General features: G+C 42.8%; 2 protein-coding genes across 4 annotated transcripts in view; one reads left to right on the forward strand and one right to left on the reverse strand.

Annotated features, from left to right (window-relative positions):
• Positions 1-19925, reverse strand: part of GTF2E1 (general transcription factor IIE subunit 1) — a 415467-nt gene extending 395542 nt beyond the window's left edge. Inside the window, exon 1 of the mRNA XM_069635836.1 lies at positions 19788-19925. The gene's annotated coding sequence lies outside the window, so the exon portion shown is untranslated. The remainder of the gene's footprint in view (positions 1-19787) is intronic.
• Positions 19926-20359: 434 nt separating this feature from the next.
• Positions 20360-22247, forward strand: part of RABL3 (RAB, member of RAS oncogene family like 3) — a 171632-nt gene continuing 169744 nt past the window's right edge. The window contains exon 1 of one of the 3 annotated variants that reach the window (XM_069635837.1): positions 20360-20475. In XM_069635837.1, coding sequence (XP_069491938.1) covers positions 20430-20475 — 46 coding nt within the window. In that variant the 5' untranslated portion in view covers positions 20360-20429. The other 2 variants (XM_069635840.1, XM_069635838.1) reach the window with 2 other exon arrangements.

The following is a 22247-nucleotide window of genomic DNA, read 5'->3' on the forward strand; positions in this document are numbered from 1 at the left end:
CTGTGCCTACCACCTCCGACTAATAAAAGCCATTAGACCATTTATATCAGACGACAACTACGCGACCATAGCAAGAGCCACGATCTTGTCGCGCCTCGACTATGGCAATGCCTTAATCCTGGGTGCCTCCAAGCAGTGCCTACAAAGCTACCAAGTTGTACAGAATAACGCCGTAAGAATTGTCAAGCTTAAATCTAGAACAGAGCATATCAGCAACTCCAAAAGGGAGCTTCACTGGCTGAAAATTGAAGATAGGGTGCACTTTAAGACCTTAACCATCGTTCACAGATGCATCCACGGAAAGGCACCAACGTACTTAAAAACGAGGATCAAACCATACGTTCCAAATAGAACACTGAGATCGTCCCAACTCAGCAAAATTGCAACAGCCCCACACAAACTCAAAAGCGGCCTAGGCAGAGCCTTTCCGACTCTTGCTGCCAGTCTCGGGAACAACCTTCCGGACCATCTAAGACTGGAAACCAACTATACCCGCTTTCACAAAATGGTAAAAACCCACCTCTTCAAATAAACCGCCACCCATTCCACTCCCAGTCAGAGTAATCTTATGTGATCGTCCCGTCCTATCCGTCCTTTCACCATTTGTCTGTCTTTCGTGTTCCTGTCTCTGCGCCCCGAGACTCACGAGCTACTGGCGCAATATAAATATTAATTAAATAAATAAATAAAAATAAAGTATCAGGGGGTGCTGTGTCATCTAGATCACAGTCAACGCGAGTATGTGTTTTATAGGACCAGTGCATGCAAGCGAGGGCTGTGTGGTTGCAATAGGCAATAGCCTTCTCTTGTGCCAGGGTGCCGTGTGCTTTACAGGAGGTTAGTCTGGATTACTAGATCATGAGTATTGTGCCACTGGTTGTGTTTTGACAAGTGCATCATCCTGTATCAAAAGAACACGCCGAGCATCCCTATATTTTCCGAATGCAGGTGAAGACTACAATCTTACCTTTGAACTCATCCGACAGTTCACGAAAAATGCGGACACAGATCATGAAAGACAATCCAAATAAGTATTCTGAAAGTTCAGCTGTGCATCTTTGGGCTAATACGTGCAGTTCGAGCCTGCAATAGAAGCTCGCAAATGACACTAGGGGGCGTGGGTGGTTTGGGAGTTTCCGTTCTTCCCTGCTCTACTAAGCGCATTATAAATAACCAATCATGTCACTGGCGTTCTACACCGCTTAGCGGTTTTGTACACATTTGTCAATAAGCTCTGCCAAGTGTCGCTTGTTGCACCTTATGCAATGAGCAGCAAGTAGAGTTCTTCAATGGTCACAACTCTTTTGCTAGCGTGGGTACAAGGACAAGATGCTTGGGAAAACAAATGCATGCCTTGCAGCTGCTCGAAATTCATTCACTGTAATGACCAGGAAAGAAAGGACACTTACAGTGTCTTGTCAAAGAAAGCAACACATGCACGGCTCAACAGTAGGGCTTCTGTCCAAACTGTGGCACAGTCCCCCTCTCATGCAACCCTGGAAGAGCCGCCATCAAAATACGACAAATGCCAGTAACAGAAGTATGTGGTTGCTTGTGCACTCTACAACAGATATCAGAAATAAGTCAATACGGATTCATGTACAGGGAAATTATGACAAAAGAAAAATTATTCATGTAAAAAGTGTTACACTTCACACTAAAAAATGTCAATATAGTTATTCAATTAAGCAATAATCCCCGAGACGGGGTGGGTGTGGCACTACCACGTCCGTTAATGTTACAGGCCAGAGAGAAGCGAGGGCCTTAACGAAGGCCCCGGGGCATTACCGGATGCGGTAATGGCTCCCCATTGAGGGGCTTATTGCCATTAGTACACCGGCCCGTTAGAACGGGATACTAATTGCTTTTTGTCATCTTGCGAGACGCTCTGTCGATTCGCAAATGAATTTATTTATTTTTTTATAAAATGGCCACCACAGAATAGAGAAGGGGGTACACATAGTCCCTTCTCCCTTCATGGCGACCGAAAAAAGATATGCTGATAGCCAGAAAAGGAAAGAACGCTGCGGGATGCAGCGCGGGAACCCCTGAGGTAAGGGATTCACAGGCTGGTAACACCCTCTATGCGTGTGCGGTACCAATATAGGATAGAATCCCCTTTTGTCCCATTATAATTCCACAGGTTAAAAATATGCTCAGTTTTCCAAATTACATTCATTAGGTTTAGTCGATTTAGTTGTGAAGTCATTACATTTTCTGATACATTAGATGTTCATAGGATTGATTATACAGATTTAGTTTTGCGATATTTAGATTTTTAAATTTCCATTTCTTACAATTTCCTCAGTGCTCTGGTTATTCATTCATAAAATGACCATAGCCCTGATTAAATTAATCATACTGGGGGCCCAGCCAACCCTCCTACGTTCCTACCTGGCAGAATTCCCACACGCATCTTATACATAACTTTTAGAATCTCCCATATATGGGCTTTGGTCCCAGAGGGCGTCCTAACCACAAAGAGCACATTGAGGCCATACAAAAGGGGAAAGGGAGCGCTATATAATTAACAATTACAATTAACTGGTACTTTGCAAGTATTGTATCTTCATCAGATGTACGTGGTACCGACTGAATTCTCAAGTTGAGTAGATCCTTTTAATGCACATGGTACTAGTTGATTATTTCCTCCTCATTGAATTAAACACGGTTTAATAAATCCTCAACATGTGTTTCACAACTTTAATGACTCTTCAGGAGGATAAGTAGCTTGAACACAGAATATCTCTCATCAGCTCTGCACTTCTTTCGCGCCGATGAGGACGCCACAAATTCAAAATGGCACCTGTTTCTGCAACACCTAGGCTACATCCCCAGGTGACGTTGAACACGATGATGTCATAGGCATAGTGGCCGTTTTGATTCTTAATCTAAATATAGCCAAGTGAACCGCTACTATCCTATTTGTTAGTGTTGATTGATTAGTACACTATAAAATATTGTTAACGTTAATCATTATTTGATTAGGTGTTATTAATTGAACACAAGAGGGATGGAAGAACATAGTTGGTTTCTAAATATTAAAATATCACAAGGAATGGAGTACTATATTTGTAACTATGTATTCTTATATATGATAAGGCCATATCTTGTGTTCATTATAAGGTCGACAAAGTTATAATTATATCAATGTTACAAAAGTAGGTATAATTAGTTGAGACATTTTGTATTTGTATTTATTCATTCATATAGCACCTTAAGCCAAGGTGCTACACAGAGAAATAGAGTGGTACTATAAAAATGAATAAGCATAGACAGTAAAAACAACCAAACATGTTGGAGAAAATGAGACCTCAATGACTAACAAAATAGAACAGAGTAGGGGAGAGCTTTCCAGTGTAGAGGAGCTAAAAGAGTGAATGTATGAGAGCGGGATTGAGCACAAGAGGGTGAGGTGCCACCAGGAGAAATTGAGAAGAAGAGAACGAGAAGGTGTATAGAAGGACACCAGTACACAAAGATAGTCAGGAGCAAGTCCGTAGAGGGACTTGAAGATGGGACATAAGAAATTAAATTTGAGTCGAGAGTGAAAAGATAACCAGCCAACATTAGCAAGGGTGGGTGAGATAGAATCTTGGAAACAAAGAAGACGAACAGATGAGTTGAAGACAGATTTTAGAGGGAAAAGATGAGAAACTGGGAGCCCAAAGAGCAGAGGAGCAGTAGAAGAGAAGAGTCGGGGGAGGGGGTGGATAATCAAGGTAGAGATCAACAGTTTTGAAGCATGAAAAGTAAGAAATGGGCAAGCTTTGCAGGTGTTGTGTAGATGAAAGCGGCAGGTGCGTAAAGTTAGAGAAATGTGGTTAGAGGAGGATAGAGTAGAGTCAAAATAAAGCCCCACATTTCGGCCCATGGAAGAGATTGGAAGCTGGGATGGGGGAAAGGAAATAAAGGAGGGAGGGAGAGTGTTAGCAGGGAATAAGAGAGCCTCTGTTTTCCCAGCATTAAGTGTGAGATACTTGGAAGACATACATGCTTTAATGGCTCAGACTGGCAGAAAGTGTGTGGTGAATATCAGAAGAAAAAGAAGAGAAAGAGTGGAGTATCATCAGCATAAAAGTGATTTGAAAGACTAAAAGGAGGAAATAACAGAGGCAGGAGGGGAAGCGTAGAGGGAGAACAGAAAAGGGCCCAGAACAGACCCTTGCGTAACACCATGGGCAAGCAGAAAAGATTCAGAAGATCTGCCGGCACATGAGACAAAAAAGGTTCTTTGAGAAAGATATGATTGAAACGGTATCACTACATATTAGCCCCACCAAAAATATTGCTGTTTATATGGTCGTCTGGAATGGCCATAGGCAATTTTTGGGGGGGGGATAATTTTTGGGAGCGGGTGTGTCCCCTGCTCCTTTAAAAATAATGTGGAGGTTGCGGGGGTGTCGCCCGCAGGTTCCATGCCTTAATATCGCTGCAAAAATATGGCGATATTTTTGTATGGCGATATTAACACATGGAACCACTGAAACCAGGAAAGGACAGAACCCGTGAAACCAAGGAAAGGACAACAGGGAAGCCAATAAAAGGGAGTGTTCAATGGCGAACGCAGCGGGCAGATCCAGAAGAATAAAAAGAGATTAATGTTTAAAATAGCGTGCAGTAAGAAGTAAATTCAAAACAGAAAGAAGAGCAGTTCAGTAGAGTGACGAGGGTGAAAGTCTGACTGGAATTGTGGGAGAATAGAGAAATTAGAAACAGTAGAAACTTGAGAGTTCAAGTAATTTTTAGGGATAGGGTAGCAAGGAGATAGGATGAGACAAGCAATGGGTCAGAAGTAGGTTTCCTTAAAATTGGGATGATGGTGGCATGCTTAAAAGATGAGGGAAAAGTTGGTTGAGAGACAGATATTAAAGAAGGATATACTTTGAGAATGAATGGAGAAGGAACTGGACCGGTGGGAGAAGCAGTGGGGTGGGCTTTAGCCAGTAGAAGTGAATGCATTGGGGATTGGTTGAAAGCAGAAAATAGAGGCAGGAGTGAAAGAAGTCCAGAGTGCAGGTGAGATGGAAGCTTCGATATCAGAACAAAGGGAAGCTACCTTAGAAGAAAAGAATTGAGCGAAGTCGGAGGCCAGAAGAATGGATCTACATGATCCGACCGCGGCTGATTTACTGCAGCTGGAAAGTTTGCATGAGAAATGTGCGAACCACCAAAGGTTTGCACATTTCCCATGCGAACACACGTTGAAACCCCTACATATCCTCACCCACAACAAACCCACGAAACCCCCCCTACCCACACCCTCAACAAACCCCCAACATACACAAACCCTACTTACCTTTTTCTTCACGCTGAGTCCCTGCGGCGCTAGTTCCCTTTCACTTCCGCGAGCGGGAACCGGCGCCGCAGGGTCCTTTTTTTCCTATTTTTTTTTTTTAACGGGGGCTGCAGGGGGTTTCCCCCGCAACCCCTGATCACTATACTGTAAAGTATAGTGAGCTGGGTGTTACTGGGGACACCCCTGAAGCCCCCGTTTTTAAAAAAAAATGTTCTCGGTTGTGATGCGAGGGTGTCCCCCCCGCAACACCACGCTCACTGTACCACACAGCATAGTGAGCCGTCTTATTTTTTTTTATAATTCTTTTTATACTTACCCATAATGCTACCACCAAAGATTCGAACTTTTGGTGTTCAAACCTTTGCTGGTAGCTTTTTTAGGACTTTTCGTCCATGCAAACTTTTGGATGCGGTCAAAACGTACCGTTATGAAGAACGAAGTGAATAGTCAGGGGTGGGAGGAGACAGACAAAGAATTTTAAAAAGACGCCTATGGTGGGCGGACTGTGTATGTAGAAGATCAGAGAAATATACCCAATCATAAAGAGCATGATAGGAGTAGTAATCTGCTGCAGATTTGGCCTTGAGTCAGCGTCTTGAAATAGAAATTGTGTGCAGAGAGGATAATGGAGAGATATTTGATTAATCTGATGTCATCTGTTCAGGCAAAGAAATTCATAATGTTCAGGCTCTTTATTTAGACTTAATGCATACACCTAGTGCTCCAGGTAAGATTTGGAAGCAGGAGTATTTTACTCCCTATTTTTTAAAGTTGTGAGTGCAATTCCCAAAGGGTGCATTTTATAAGCGAGTAAAAATATGTTTCAACTGAAAAACGGTAATTTTAAAAATATGTATTTCTTTGCACCTAGTCCATCAGGCACATTAAAAGATCCACATTTACTTCTTCCAATCGGGCAGTTGTAATAGTATCTTCATGTGGTACTACGTGCACTACTGGTCCAAACATTCATGGAGATGTGAGGGTGAAAGGGGTGCAATATTCTGCACGTCCTTTTATTTTTCTGTTGGGGGTATTATTCCCAATTGGTTATTTTTTTGTTTTTTTTTTTAGTATTTGCCAATTTTTAAAGAGAAAATGTGTCCAATACACCCCTTATCTGTAGAGGCTGCCTACATCCATTTAATTGATACTGTGATGGCTCCAATGGAGTCATCACTGATCTCCCAGCAGTGACCTCTTACCATGTGGCCAGGGGACAGCAACCGCTACCCGATCCAGACACTGGGGGCGGCTATACTAGGGAGGATCACAGACGAGGAGACAACCTCTAGGGCGATGGTATGGCTTCATTAGATGAGACATGTTATTCTCCATATACATGTGAAGATAATCCTCCCGTGCCTCATATGGCCTATTGCCATTCATCTTCACCTACCCCTTTGAATAATAGGGAAAACCTCTCCCCACATCAAATGAGCAAACCTCCAACCTTGATCTTTCTTGTAGACATTACAAGACCGCCTTCTCAAGGTCCATTTTTCAATCATCCAAAAATACTTTACCATTTGAAACTATTAAAAGGTGATTGTTAGAAACAAGTTGCAATCATAGATTAACCCTTGGTAATTCCAAAACGTTTTAATCAAGATTTGTGGCTGGTTGTCTGCAGTTTATGTACCTGTATTGTGACTGTCCAATGCAAAAATCAGAAAAATTGCCATTTCTGGTCATACATACTGCGCCAACCTATTGGTATTGGAAGTAAAAACATGCAAGGTAGGAGAGTGTTCAAAACATTTAACGGTTGAGCTAGTCGAACATAGAACACTAGAACTAGAGCTCCCGAGGAAAGTTTGATAACTACCAAAGAGGAACAGAAACAGGTCAAGTCTAGAAATGTCTAGACATTGTATATAGGAATATGATGTAGGAGAATATTTGGTTAGGATGTTGAACATTGTTGTGTAAACTTCACTGGGGTTTAAAAAAAGGGTTTCTTTAAAAAAATAAAGGTATATAAAAAAATACATAAATTTGACTAGGAATACCTTTAGATATGAGAAACGAATTGGAGAATACAATAATTTTGCCACCAGTAGCTGCATATAACAGGTTACTAAGACAGCCTTTAATATACAAAAACATTTCTTAAAATGTATACCTGGTTTGCACCGCTCCCACCCTAGTAATTCACTCTCTCGCTACTTGGTCCCTCAGATTTTGTGATCTCAACCTCTCTACTACATCCCTCCTGTGCAACCTCACGCTTCGCTTACTTTCAGCACCACCACTGGGACTCCGCCACCACCCTCCCTCCATCACCTAAAGTCCATCCCCACTCTGCTGAGCTTTAAAACTTCCCTCTCTTGAAGGTGCATCAGAATTATCAGCTAGTATTCTTCCTTATTTGCCCTCCTGTCCCTACATTACGGTTTAAACTCCATGTAACTATTGAATGCTGTGGCAATCATCCCTGCGGCGGGGGGCTGACATAGCCGGTAATGGCCCACCAGCTCTTGTCAAGGTAGGCACAAGCGAAGTGAGGGTGGTGGGCTGTTACCGGCCATGTCAGCCCCATGCCAAGGGGGAGAAAGCCATTCGCACCATGGGATGCAAAGGGTTTTCTTTTGTTTTTCTCCATCGGAGAGTGCACATGCCCATCTCCCAGCAGAAAAAATAATAGAAGGTAAAAAAACTAGGTCCCTTTTCAGATGATGGAGGCCATGAAAAAACATGTTAAAAAATGGCCACCGTCATCTGGAAAGGGACCTAGTCCCTTTTCTATTGTATGCCATGGGTGCAGGCAGTGATTATAGAATCGTGCACAGAAGGCAGACCGATGGTTCATCGGTCTTTCCCCGAGTGTGAATGCCTGTCTTGCTGTATTTGAAATAGTTAACCATAAGAGATGTCCCCCTCTTTCTGTCCTATTGCCTTCATGTTTCTGCCACTATTACTGTATACTAATTGAAGGCAAGTCCCTGAATGCTCACACCAGAGAGAATACAACCCACTAGGTAAGAAAGAGGAGAGCAATAGCAAAGAACTCTGCTGCTAAGAACGTTCTGCCAAAAAAAGGGTACAAGCAGAGGCTTAAGAGGAGACACATTGTCATAGTGACGCAATACAAACAGTAAAAACCCACGCAGCTGGTTGGTGTGGGCCTATACAGGATCCGCCTGCATGGGCGTAATTTTATGGGGGACAGGGGCATTTGTCCCCTCCCCCCCAACTTTCATGGCACACCATTTTGTCCCCATTTATTTGGCTGGGCCACCTTTTCTTCGGATGTCATGTCCCCCCCAACCCCCAACATTTTCAGCAAAGTTACTCCACTGTCCATCTGCCCCTTAAGGGATGCCAGATCATTGGTCCCTGCCCAGTCCATCCATCCATCCGTATTCCATCACGTGGGTGCTGCAGAGATGATGATCTCCTCAATGATGAAGGTCAAAGAACAAATTAACTACCCTCCTAACACAATGCTACTTTATCATTATACTTAGCACCTGGCAGGCTTTAAGACTGGCACAGAGGAGGTTCTGGGGCCCTCCAACCCCCACACACAAGTTTCACTCGCTCCCTTCCGCGCCAACCAGCTCCAAGGTCTCCACCCTCATTTTGAACTATAATTTATCCCTCCCAGCACCTCGCAATACAAATCATACGATTGTCGCTCTGTACACTGTACATCCTCTTTGAACATTTCAGGACTTGTTGGCTTTAGGGTTGGTGGTCAAAGGGCACCTACTGCCATGGAATTCAGGGATCTTGAGGTTTAGTCAGTTATATGGTCTATAACTCATGGTCGCCAGGGGATGGGCCGGGTCATGCTTTGGCCAGTGCGAGATAACCTGCACACCAAGCGCTGGTCTATAATTACGGCCTTGTAGGGCACATTCCTTGCGGTTAGAAAAACATCTTTGCAACACTGCTTAGAACAAAGAATGTGTTTTATGGTGGTTGGGTTGTCATCACAGGAGCTCGGGAATGGCTGGAGATTTCCCTTGTCTCGCAATTAGGGCATAGTGCATGAAATACTGCATTCGCCGCGCAGGCCTGGTCTCCAAACTATGGTTACTAACATCTACACAGAATGCACGTACATCTATACAAAAATGGCAGTCTTGCTCACGCCTTGTGGGTTGATAATATTGGGATGGGGTCCTACCACCGTCCCCACTGGCCCATCATAGTACTTTGAATGCCTCTCGCCTTACTTTAAAGCGCTGGGTGGGGTGGGAGGGGGACAGGGTCACCCCCTTCCCAACATTATATAAGGCTCTGGGAAGCTGTTCCTGTGTTGGGGAATATCTGTCCAAAAACTAGTCAGGCACCATTGGTTTATTCAGTGGTTAAAGATTACACGTGGAATCCCACCCGGCCAGGAAAGGTTATTGTGTGTTCAGTTTTGAAGGACCCGACCTCCATTTGCACATGGTTGTTGGGTACTTCAGAACCCTGCTAGCAGCATGACCTTTGAAATGTTGCATCCTGGAGTTAGGAGGGTCTTTAATGTACCAACCAACATTTCTTACTGGCAGACAAATAATGCTTTATGTGCTTGTTCTGCAACCTGCTTTGGAGGTAGGTCATGATAGAATTGTCTTACCCGTTTTGACTTACAGACTCAAGCTTCGTATAAGGTAAACCACAAACCTCTTTTGTTTGATAATCATATTACATGGAAACCATCTAGGCTAAATAAAACTCTTATCCTAAAAGTTCCACATCCAGCTATAACATTTTACATATTCCAGTTATTATGCACTTCAGCTGTGCCAACTTCAATTTAGAGTTACTACACGAATCCAGAGAACTAAACTAAAATGAACCTAATCCAGATCACAACAGCCATTACATCTGCACACGAGTGGACAGATAATCAGGCAATATTCTTAGACAGCTAAATGCGGACACCCTCACTAGAGAGTCCACATACCAAAGCACGCGTTCACATTCAAGTCATTCTCCAGACCCTGACCTGGCTAAAATTGTGAAGAGGATGAAAGCCTAATCCTCATCCAACCATGTAGCACAATAACTCAGTGAGTTAATCACTGGCTTTAGAAATCTCCATGGACACGTCAGTCACACATTTTAAACTCTACCTTCCTCCGACTATTATGGCACTCGTAAGCAGAGGGAATCTGGTATGAAGCCGAAGGGAAATATTTATTTATGTATTTAATATACCAACAGCCGCACTGGCTTTGTATATACAAACATGTGCACATAATCATAGTCCAGAACTTACAATACATTCTCATAATAAATTTGGTACATAAAACAAATCACAATAGTTCGCACAGTAGGATACTCTTTCAATACTGATCACTTGAATAAGTAAAATCTCTAAAAAAACTGCAATACGATAATAAAATCATGCGTCAAGCTAAAACATTGAACATTTCCACCAATTTCCAATAAAATAATACCATATAGAATATCAAATTTGAATCACCACCATGTTGGAACCTAACCCAAATGAGTGGTAATTCATCGATGTTAACATTGGTGTTATACGCTTTCAAATAACTGACGTGCAAACCACACAAGCTTTCACACCATAATAATAAACTTTCTGTGGTCTCCATTTAATTTGTGCCACCTAGCCAGCCTACATTTACGGTCACAGCATACTATACCTAATTGGGCGCCTTGGGACATCAATGCCGCACTTATGTTAAACTTTATCTTAGGTATCGTTTAACAATTGCGCTTTTGGGATATGCTTTTATATAAAGATGGTTTGTTGTCCCGATGAGATATATAAACGACAGAAATCAGCACTATGATTTCCGGATAGTAAATTAACACAGTTCTGTTCTTTACTGAGTTGCAGCATTTTAGCTTTCAAGCGGGACAATCACATATACTACGCCATTCGGGGAAAGACTACAGCAACCTTCTTGCCATTTTAAACATAGGTTCAACATGTTCCCCAAGGTGCCCATTTTAGTAAAATTATCTAATAAGCAGAATGCATCTACAACGCAATCTCAACCCGTCACTGCGTTAAACAGGGATGTCATAAGCCTTGAGAAAGAGCAGCTCTCGAAACACGCGTCAGCCGGTTCACAAGTTGCTTTTTATTTTCACGATTACCTTTAATATCTCTTAAATTAAATACTACAATGAGGGCGAATAGGCGCAGTGTGATTGTTTCATTGTAATTGAATTGTTTTGCTCTGTGGAACTGTAAGCAGAGGCTCTACACTTAGACATAATCACTCGCAGCACATGTTCGCCAACCCTGTAGCACACGGATTTCTAGTTACAAGCGCTGGGTTTCCAATTCCAGTTAGGCTTTAAGCAATAGAGGGTAACCTGCGAGGAGAAGAATCTCGCAGGACTGCCCAAAAGCGTGTAGTATCCTTTTGGGTAGCTAACAAAGCTATTTCTTCCAATTTCTCAAGATTCACATTGGCTCTGTATTCTCCGAGCCACTTACAGTAGTTCTGTTTCACACTCTTAATATGACATCTTACATAACTTACAAGCGCAATAGAAAATTGTGGCGATATGACGACAATGATGATCTTGGACCAACAGCATATTCTGAACTATTATATTCCATGGGGAGTAAAGCAATGGGCATTTCGGGGGCAAACTAGTTATGGCACAGCCTTGTGATGTTGCTCCAAAACTAGGAGGTGGACTCTTGTGCTTGACGTAAGGAAAACAATAGACAGCGTTGAGAAGGGCTGCACTGCAGCACAGTGATCTTGGAAAAACAACCTATTCAGGGCTCTGCGTTCTATGGCAAGACAAGGCACTACAATTCTGTACGTAACATGTTAAAAATAATAATTTTTTTATGACTAAATACCCTATATATATTGATAATTTGATATCTTGTTGCTTTATTATACTCAGTCAGGTGAAGAGGAATGCATCAAAGATAAAGTTAGGATTCTGGGCTTTGCAACTTATCCCCAGCGCAGGATTCCCCAAGGACAGTAGTAGAGCACTGAAGAACGGTTGCCAAAAGTAGCCACCTAGAGAGGGCATTGTGGCAATGGTAAAGAGGGGGTGGGGCGATCTAGATGAACCAGCGAACAGCAACCATCACGTGAGTGAAACACAGCAGCTATGCCCACAGCTCAAATTGCGCAGTGTTGGGAATTGAAATGCTTCTGTAAGGAGAGTACCTTTTGTGCCAATACAAATTAATCCAAAGAGCCAAAAATGCAATAGACGGGAAAAATAAAAAAGTACTATAACTGCCATGACAGGGAAACATCCAACAGACATTCAAAACCGATTCGTGAAAATGGCTGGCTGGTTTATAGCATATACTTAACGGCAAAGACAACAAAACGTTGCAAACTTCTTCGTTCATTGGCTGGTGTGATCTAGAATATAAGTGATTCTATACATTTTCTAACTTCCTTGGCCTATTCGAAACCAGTGGTAAAAGTGGTGTACAGGCTAGTTAGCTCATGTGCAGCGAGATAATTTCTATTCTCACACGTGTCTAATGGACAGTTCCTTTTAAAACATGTATCAGACAAAATTAGTTTACTATTGGTTGCTCCAGGAGGAGTAGATGTGTTGTGAATGATTACAGAAGTCTTGACCAATCACTATGTGAGATGTGACAGTGTAACGGACAATATTACTTTTAAATTCCTTCCTATTTACCATCATCGTACTGTTCTCACCATTGTGAGCTGCTTATCAGTTCATTTTGCAACTCCATGGTTGGCAAGAATACTTGCATGTCCTTCCTGTTATCACGATTTCACCTCTCCTGGTTCTGACCTTATTTGCTGGGGCTTAGCCTTTTAAACTATATCCTCTCACAGTGGCGCAAATGTGCATGTGTAGATATATTTATGTGAAAGTGTTCGTGCAATGTACATGTTCATAAAATGGTCTTTAGTTATTACTACATTAATGTGATGAGAATTAGGTATGAGCTGCTGTACTGATTAGTTCTACTGTATGTGCAATGGTGTTTTACATGGTTTCTTCCTCAACGGGAACCAATCTGTACTTGCAATTTACTGACAGGGGGCAGTGTACCATGATTCTTCATGTCTTGCTGCTCGACTCCAGCCAACTTGTGACTCTCTGGAACATGGCTGTGGGAACACGGCAGACCAGATGTGCTTTGACCAATCAGGATACAGTGCCTTGTCCTTAAGCTCTGGGGTCTGGTGTCTTTTCTGCAACTCTGTGACTTCACTCCAGCAAACTAAACCCTGGGAAAATATTCACTTCCCCCCCCCCTTGCTTTAACCAATATCTGCACGGCATTCAATCGGAATGCAATAATAAAATTGCGGCAGAAATGGCGCCTTTACAAAGAATTGCGGCAAAAATGCTGTGGTTTGTCCCGGTAAAGGTGAATCCCATTATACCATTTAAGGGGTGTCCCCCGCATCCTTTACATGTATTGCGGCAGCAAAACCACAGCCATTTTTGCCGTGATTTTAAACACATGGAACCATTCAGTCTTTGGCTGTGTGACTGTTGTAACTTAGAATATGTGTGTGTGCCTTTCTGCGAGGGTCTGGTTACTGTTCTCTGCTGTGGGGTGATGAGTTTGTTACGCTTCAAAGAAAGGTTAACTACATCTTGGCCTGCATGTAATGCGTGCGGCGAATGTAAAACAATGGCAATCATTTATTCAACAATATAAATACTTGAATAGTTCTCTAATTGATGTTAGATGCTGCTGGATCTGGTCGAGGGTACATGGTTATAATTATCAATAAGAGGTGCGTTATGGCTTACGTAAAGCATGGCTACTGGTGCGTTGTTTGCAGGAAACCTTGTGCTAAATGGGGCCGCTCGCTCCTTTGTAGTGTAACTTTTCATAGCGAGTTTCGCAGCTTGTATTTTCGTGCACGTTTAGGACGTTGAATATACTGTCCCATATTTTCGTACTCCCTACATTTCCCATTTAGAAGAAAACAAGCCCTGGCAAAGCCAATAGGTTTGTCTTTCTTTGCAAGCACAGGCAAGTATGTGAATAAGATTGCAAGGGTCGAAATTACCATTTATGGAGAAGTAGTTGGAAGTAGCTCCTCGGCATCAAGGATTTTCCTCTAACCAGGAGATACTCATTGTCACTCAGGAGCTATTGAATTCCAGTATCACGAATGGAGTGCCTGAAAGGTGGCAGAACTTGCTTTTTTCCAATCTGTGGCATGCACGTCTTGAACCAATCTACTGGTTGCTGTGTTGCACAGTCTTGTGTGCTATTGCTCAATGTTTCTGTTGAATCTTTGGCCGTATTGCTATACAGGTCTTCATTTATGACATTGTGTTTCAATTGCTTTCCCTTTTGTTTATTTTACATTTCTGTTTTGTCAGTTTGTCAATCTTGTTTCTGCCTCTCGTTTAGTCTTTACACAGCTTTGCTGCTACAACATGCCTCTGCCACCACATCCGTTACTGCGCCTTCCTTTAGTGCCTCATTTTTCTCTCCCTCTCTGTTGGCACCTCTTTCTGTAATGTGACCGCCCCACTTTCTTTCTCTCTGCTTCTGCTGCAGAATGAGGCAACAAATCTTCCTTTCACATGAAACGCGACTGTAACGTTGTGTCCAGTTTACATAATCTTTCATTCTTTACATGACTTCAAGAGGTGTAATGTACCCTTTTATGAATATTCCCAGACACACATGGTTAATTTCGGCTTGGTATATTTATGTTGCCCCATTTGGCTTAGGGAGCCAAAGTATCTCTCTGCAGCTGTTTGTGTCGAGCTACCCAGACTCTGGTAGGTCCTATCCTGGAGCTCAATAGCTCCAAGCAATTTCGAACCCGGAGATTGTATGTGGGGCTAGATGGATCAGTGCGAGAATACGCTTTCATAGCTTGATAAAGAGTGTGTGACAATGACATGTGGAGGAGCAGGTTGTAATAAAATCACCACTGCTTTGTAGGAGTACAGCAATGAGTAGTGGGTAAACCTACTAAGACCCCACACTAGAACTAAACCAGCAGCGATTCCCAATCCGAGGTGCAACACGGAAAGCCTGACAAGTACCTCATTTGACACTTGGTAGCACATGCTGAGTGCAGGCTATATCTTCAGAAGGGATGTGGACTGGTTTGCAACACAAAACTGCAATAGTAAGGAGTTACCAAAAAAAAGAATCCACGATCAAGGATCTATAAAAATAGGAACTTTAATTTAAAAAAAATGCACACAACTAATTAAAAACACTTAAGACCTAACCCTGTAAGAGAGAATGCAGATGTTTAAGAGATGAGGCACTCTGGGTTGATAAACAGGGGTGTTCAGTAAAAAACGAGCAGCAATGTCAATGTGCAAGGATGTGCTCTCAAAAAGGCAAAGAAACGTTTAACGAATCGTGGGATTCAGTCACTTCTCCCAATTGGAAGGGGCGCAACTTTCCGGTCTATGGTCATACATTTCTGATGCATCCTCTCCCCGTTCTCCTTCCCTCCCAGGCACATCTCATATGGGGAGCAACATTAGCCATAAAATAATCTCAGCCCGATTTCACCTGCACGCTAAGAAGTATGGACAGTAAACTCTGGGTCGAATATTGCGATTCTTTCATTAATTGGAAACGGCCTTCCCCCAATAAAAAGGGAGAAAAAACGAATTAAGAGACAAAATGCACACAGTTTACATCAAGAGACCCTAATCGACACACATGACATCACTAGACTGAAGGCCAATAGGATTGGCTTTCACCAGGCTTCCCTGTCATTGGGCAAAAAGATTAGAACTAATACACTTCTCGCCACATCTATAAACACCAAATCTCTTCCATTTACTCACGCTAAGAGGTGAGAGTGGCCAAGGCAGACACAAAAGGATCCCAAAAACACTTTTTATCCACTTCAGACCTCACCAAAGATGATGCCACCATTAAGCAAGAACTTATATCCATAAGCATTACTTATGAGCTGACCATTCTCTGGGAGACTAAAACATAATCGATCCTATCTAGGCTGGTCATCTTGCTTGAACATTCAGACTACCAGGGCCAGTGCTGCTTTGAGCCTTTTTAAGATCACTGAGCTATACATTTCGTAGTGAATGCCCAATCCTACATACACAGAGTTTACTTTCTTCTCTCCTGCACATGGCTCTATGCACATAATCTATTCTATTTACATCTCCAGGAACCAAGTTAAACATGTAAATTCACCCACAATTGAATGTAGGTGTATCTCCGATGACGCAGTTTTCACACTAATGCATGAGGTGAAAAATAAGAGGCATCACCATTAGCGCATGAATAAAGAGATTGCCCTATCCAAAGAAAATGTCAGCATGTGGGTCCATGCCACAACACATTTTTTTCGACCTAATAATCCGGCAGATGCCTCCCTCACTAATAATTGTGATGCATTTAAAGTTTGTGCCAGATAAAAAACCATCTCCATTGTTCTATCAATCATATAAAGTAAAGCGTAACTCTAGCTCCTTGAAAAAACTTTGTTGCTGCGCTTTTATTTGTAAACTGAGAAAAAACACTTATCAAAAAAACTTCACGTACTAAGATATGAATCTAAAAAAACTCATTAAACCAAACGAGCGGGTATTCAAATCAGGTGGCAAGACAAAATTAAAACAGGGGGTAAATAAAGCGGGAAAGTCTCTTGCTGCATGCCTCAAAATTTAGGCCAACAAAGTTCAAATCACAATAATTAAAATATCAGGAGAGATCGCCAATGAGTTAGAACACTTTTATAAAAATGTATTCAATGATACACATCCAGACAAAAAATAAAATGGAAAGCTTCAGTCAAAACTCAATTCTTCTATCAATCACCAAATAAGCATCCCCTTTTCTTGACGACCAAATTCAAATAACTGAAATTAAATGAATCCTCCATAAAAATGAAGTCATGCAAGGGGTCAGGTCCCAAAAGCCAAACGAGCAGAATTCTATGAGATATACCCCGACATGCTAGCGCTCAAACGTTTGCTAATTTAACCTTAGCTTACCCATGTAATCCCAATAAATGTTACTAAATTAACTGTTGGCTTAACCATGTTATCCCAACAGAACTTACTAATTGTACTTTTTTTCTGATTATAAATGCCCCGATCTATTCACAACCACATAAGGATGACATGCACAAATCACTATATTAACAACAGTTTTACTTAAAGTATGTTTACATCTGGATGTGTATTATTATTATTATTATTATAGGACTTGATAGAACCTATAAGGATATTTGAACACGAAAACTAAGAATCACATGTTTTAGTTAGTTCTGGAAACATCTTGCAAACAAAAAAGTATGTTACACTTAGCGGTGGAAAAACCCCTATCATGCAAAGCATGACTGTAAACGTTCAAGTACACATTTACCCCTTATTCAAGAAGAAAAATCCCACTAATTCCAAGTTCTTGGAACACCTTCAAGACAGAAAGCTAAAATGAACAATTCCGTTCACAGTGCTGCGCAATACATTTTTACTCATTGATCTGTGAGTAAGCAAGTCTATCAAGAATGTTTGTGGTGATTTGGTACAACAAAACAACGAATTTAGGTTAGAGACAAACTAATACACTACGAGCTGATAAATGTAGCTGCGGGGATGTGGGCGTAAAGCCACTAAAGTAACCCGGTTCCAACATACAGTGCAGAAGACTGGTGGGTATGCTTGCATTGCAGTTCCCACAAAAAATTGTCACTGGCACTTGCCTTGTTTCTACAACAGTTGGAAAATATGATGGCCAAAAAAGACCAAGAAACGCAGGAGCAGTCATCGGGATGTAACAAGAGAATTATATGAACCTAGCAAAATCATAACGAATGACTTGCTGCTTGATCTGGAGTAAACTTTGGAGATATGTAGGGGCAACCAAGGAACTGTGAGAAGTTTTAGAAGTTAATGATTTTGTAGGTAGTAAAGTATGAAGTTTTAATAATTTGTTCAAAAAAGTTTGTATAAACTAAATGGAAAAAAAGCCACTAACTGATCCAAATATGGGGCACATCCTAAGTATGTGTGGGGACGTCACGTGACTGCGGGGGGCGCGGTCTCGCAAGATCTCGGCCCAACGGGATCTCGCGAGCCCGCGCTCCGTGCCAGTCGGAGGCTGGCAGTGAGCCAGGCAAGTCGTGCCGGCGAGCGCTGCTCCTTATGAGGAGCCACTAAACATTATAAGGAGCCATTGACATGAGATCCCGAGTAGCCTCATACTCCAGCTTCTAGGGCATAAGTCCACAGCCACAGGAGGTTACCTGGGGGCCCTAGAAGCTTGCAGCGTGCTATCGTTGAACACACCCACTTCCCAGTGAGTCAACTGGGAGTTCCTGAACAGAGAACAGAACTGAGCTGTGAGTAATTGTTTATCCTGCTTTAGGACAACCAAATGTTCTCCCCTTGTCTTACAATAAAGACAGTTACACCCTTGCACAGCGTCCTGTCGTCCTTTAAGGCCACAACATAACGCTCATTGATTGGCAGTCAATATTCTGATCTCTGATCCCCTGCCAGACAAAAGGAGGACTGAAAAACGACCGAGTAAATTATGGCAATACCCATTTGTATCAACTTTGCCACGAAAGCAGGCTTTAAATAGACTTGCATTAGCTAGTGGCAGTAACAAAGGGAATAAATGTGGTCTGGTGAGTAAGATGCCAACAAAACAGTGGTCGAAAACCAGCTTTCACAGTCTAGCGGATAACAATGAAACAGCTAATCACGTTTTGATATTAACTGCTCGTTTATTCCTCCAGCTTCTAAGCACTAATAAAAGTTATTATCCAATGTATTGATACGCTGCTCAATGTATTGCCCACTGAAAGGCTTGCACAGCTTAAGTGCAAGTGAGATCCCCTGTTAAAAGCAAGTATTTAATCGACGAGCTTCACCTGGACATGATCATGGGAAGAACACTTCGCCTGCACTTCAATTAATCGTATCAGGAAGGAGAGAACGACACAAGCACAGGTCCTCTTAAGTCTGGCAGTGGCTTAGCATAACTCTTACTGAGCAAATGTTATTTAAAATACACAATTTGCAATGCATTTTACAAACGAATTCTCCCTTGGGTACTACTAATTGTGTCACAAAAGGACGGAAATGCCATATGCGACTGTGGGACACTTTCATTGGTGCCCGAGCCAACTGTACGCCCCAATCAGACCCGGTCATTTTCATCCCCCAAAAACACAAATACAATACAAATCAAGGTCATCACCCAAAGAAACCTCAGTATGCCTCCAAGGCTGTTCGCCTACAATGACACTATAGGGCTCTTGTCTAACAGTTTACTCCCCCCTTCTTGGAAAGACTGCAAATTCAGGATCATACATGTCAACTCCACTTGACGTGGATGACATCCAACAAGCCCCATGCTCACTTCAGTGGGCACATCAGCCTGCCAAAAAGATTGGACTGCATCCCCACCCCGCTAAAACGTACTTTTCATAACGTGTATATATATATTATAGGTGCACATCTACAACTCCGCTCATGGGGGCTCGGGAACATTTACAAAACACAAGACCGTGTCATCTGATAACTGCAGGAGAAGCATCGCCCCGGTCACCTGTGCACCCACCTGCCAGTGACCAGAACCGAGCCAACCACCCGGCATCCGCGAGCGTCCCTGCTATGACGTCGCGCGCGCCATGCTGCTTTGGGGTCTCCTGGCACGCACTGTAAGCATGGAATAGCACAGTGACACTGTGGATGCGAGTCGCGCGTCTGTGACGTCACATAGTCCTATCTCCAAGTCTCTGATAGAGAGCTAGAGTTCCACGACAGGCGGGCCGTACTAAAGCTGGGAAATCGTACACAGCCACTGTTCGGCCACCTCGGAAAGGTCTTCTGTCGGAGTAGCGGATAGTCATATACGCACTTAAAATAGTGAAATGCAGTTTTGTCAATGTTATAGTAACCTCATGGTTTTATAATTTGAATTCGGATAAATAAACACTGGTATTGAATTTCATGCATGAATATACGGAATGTATTCATTTTAATTGTCTTTAATAATAAAGGACAGTCTTTAATCATATTTTGCAAGCGCCGTTTCCTTGGCGTTAATGCGTGAGGAAATGAGTCTGCGGCGCCATTGGTTTGGTCCGAAAGTAGGCTCTTATCCTGCGCGGGGCTGTGATTGGTTACTTTCAATGTGACCGCGTGGTTACTCGCCGAGAGCTGATTGGACGCGGAGTGCAGCGGTGGCCTGTCAGGGACTATGGCTTCTCTGGATAGGGTGAAGGTGTTGGTGCTGGGGGACTCGGGTAAGTGATCCCAAAGTGTCACTCTTTGCCAGGAAACGGACTACAGAGTGAACCCTAGTCTGTAAACTACAATATGCGAATGTAATGTACTAGACTGCTGGCATGTGCGGTGAAAGGAGTGAATGAGTGAGTATTCTGAAGCTGACAGTGATGGATGACACGGTGGACGTTCTAATGACAGTCGTCCAATGTGAAACATTCTATAAATCATGCCCTTTTTTTTACCCTTCAGTCCATTCCAATAAAGGGGTTGTTCACTTTTGATCAGTGGTGGAAATGGGAAAAATGTACAGGGGGGATCCCACAAGGGCAGGTGGGGGTGGAGTTTGGAGGAGGCGGTGGAGCTGGGAGCTAAACGCCACTCAAAAGAAATGTTCCAAATAATAGTTTTATAAGTTATAGTTTAAAATAATAGTTTAAAATGTTGCACTTTCTTTCATGCTGCTTCTTTCCGAACTCCACACTGTACATCAATTCTACTTTAAATCACTTCAAGGGCAGTGGTGCACGTTGGTAATGCAGTGATGTTTACTGGTATAAGGCCACGCGGCCTTGCGCTACGGTAGCCCTTGGACCCAAACAGAGTGACACACACATACGGGTATTCCGTCCGGGATCCATCTGCGGACTGAAGCGGTACTGCCCCAGTTATTCCCTCCGTCGCGAACGTAGCGTGACCACGTCGCAACATCTCTCTTTTTTCATAACAATGAATATAGCAAGCACACATAACATGTTACTACTGCAAACAGTTTATATAGGCATAGTTAAACTTCAAAACATCACACTCCAACATTCTCTGACTTATTCCAGTGCGATACTGATGACATGTTAGTCGTCCAACACATAGTCCTTCTGATGTGATGGACGGTGGTCGGTCAAAATACCGAAAATAAAATCTCGAACTGCAAAAATATCGAATACAAAATCCCGAAAAAAAAAATATCGAATTATTTATTTATTTATATATGTGTTTTTGGGGTCAGGTAAGTAAAAAAAAAAGGGTTAAAATAAAAAAGAAATAGAAAAAAAGGGGGGTTGGGGGGAACCCCCCCATTTCGAGAAAAAAACGTCAAAAAAAATTCGATATTTTTTTTTTTCGGCCTTTTGTTTTCGAGATTTTTGTTTTCGGTATTATCACTATAAACCGTGATGGACGGCACCTGGACTCCCTTTGTGTATACCTCCTACCTGTGCGCCCTCGGGCTTCGTCCTCCTCCCCTGAGCCCGGATCTGTCAGTCTTGACGGGCTCCACGCTTGCTCAGGATATGGGTCGGTCTCACTCGGCACCAGACTTAGATCGACATGGTGTTTGCCACTAAGCCTCGTAAAGAAACTGGAGTTTCGGGTCACTGTCTTTCTGCCGCCTGAGACAGTCACCATGAAACCCTTTACTCCTACAACATCCAGAGGCTGCGGGTCATAGGGCAGCAAGATCTTGCCTTCCAGGTGACAGTTCCTGACTAGTACATCATCTCCCTGCAATGTGTTGGGTGGCCGCAACTTCCTCCTGATGTTCACCCTCTCGTTTCACTTCCTGTGATCATCAGCCACCTACTCCTCATCGATCACCTCTGGTTCTCTGTCCGCACTGCCTGGCAAGCGACCACGCGGGCACCTTCGGAACATGACTTCTGCAGGGGCACCTCCGGTGGAGCTTTGTGGAGTGGCCCTGTACAGCCTCAAGAATTGATATAGGGCTCAATGCAGAGACTGCCCTTGCCCATTGGCAATCCGGAACACTTTGTACAGCCTCCGCATGAAGTGTTCA

Source organism: Ambystoma mexicanum, chromosome 7p (genome assembly GCF_040938575.1).
Source record: "Ambystoma mexicanum isolate Mex_15411 chromosome 7p, UKY_AmexF1_1, whole genome shotgun sequence".
NCBI lineage: Eukaryota > Metazoa > Chordata > Amphibia > Caudata > Ambystomatidae > Ambystoma > Ambystoma mexicanum.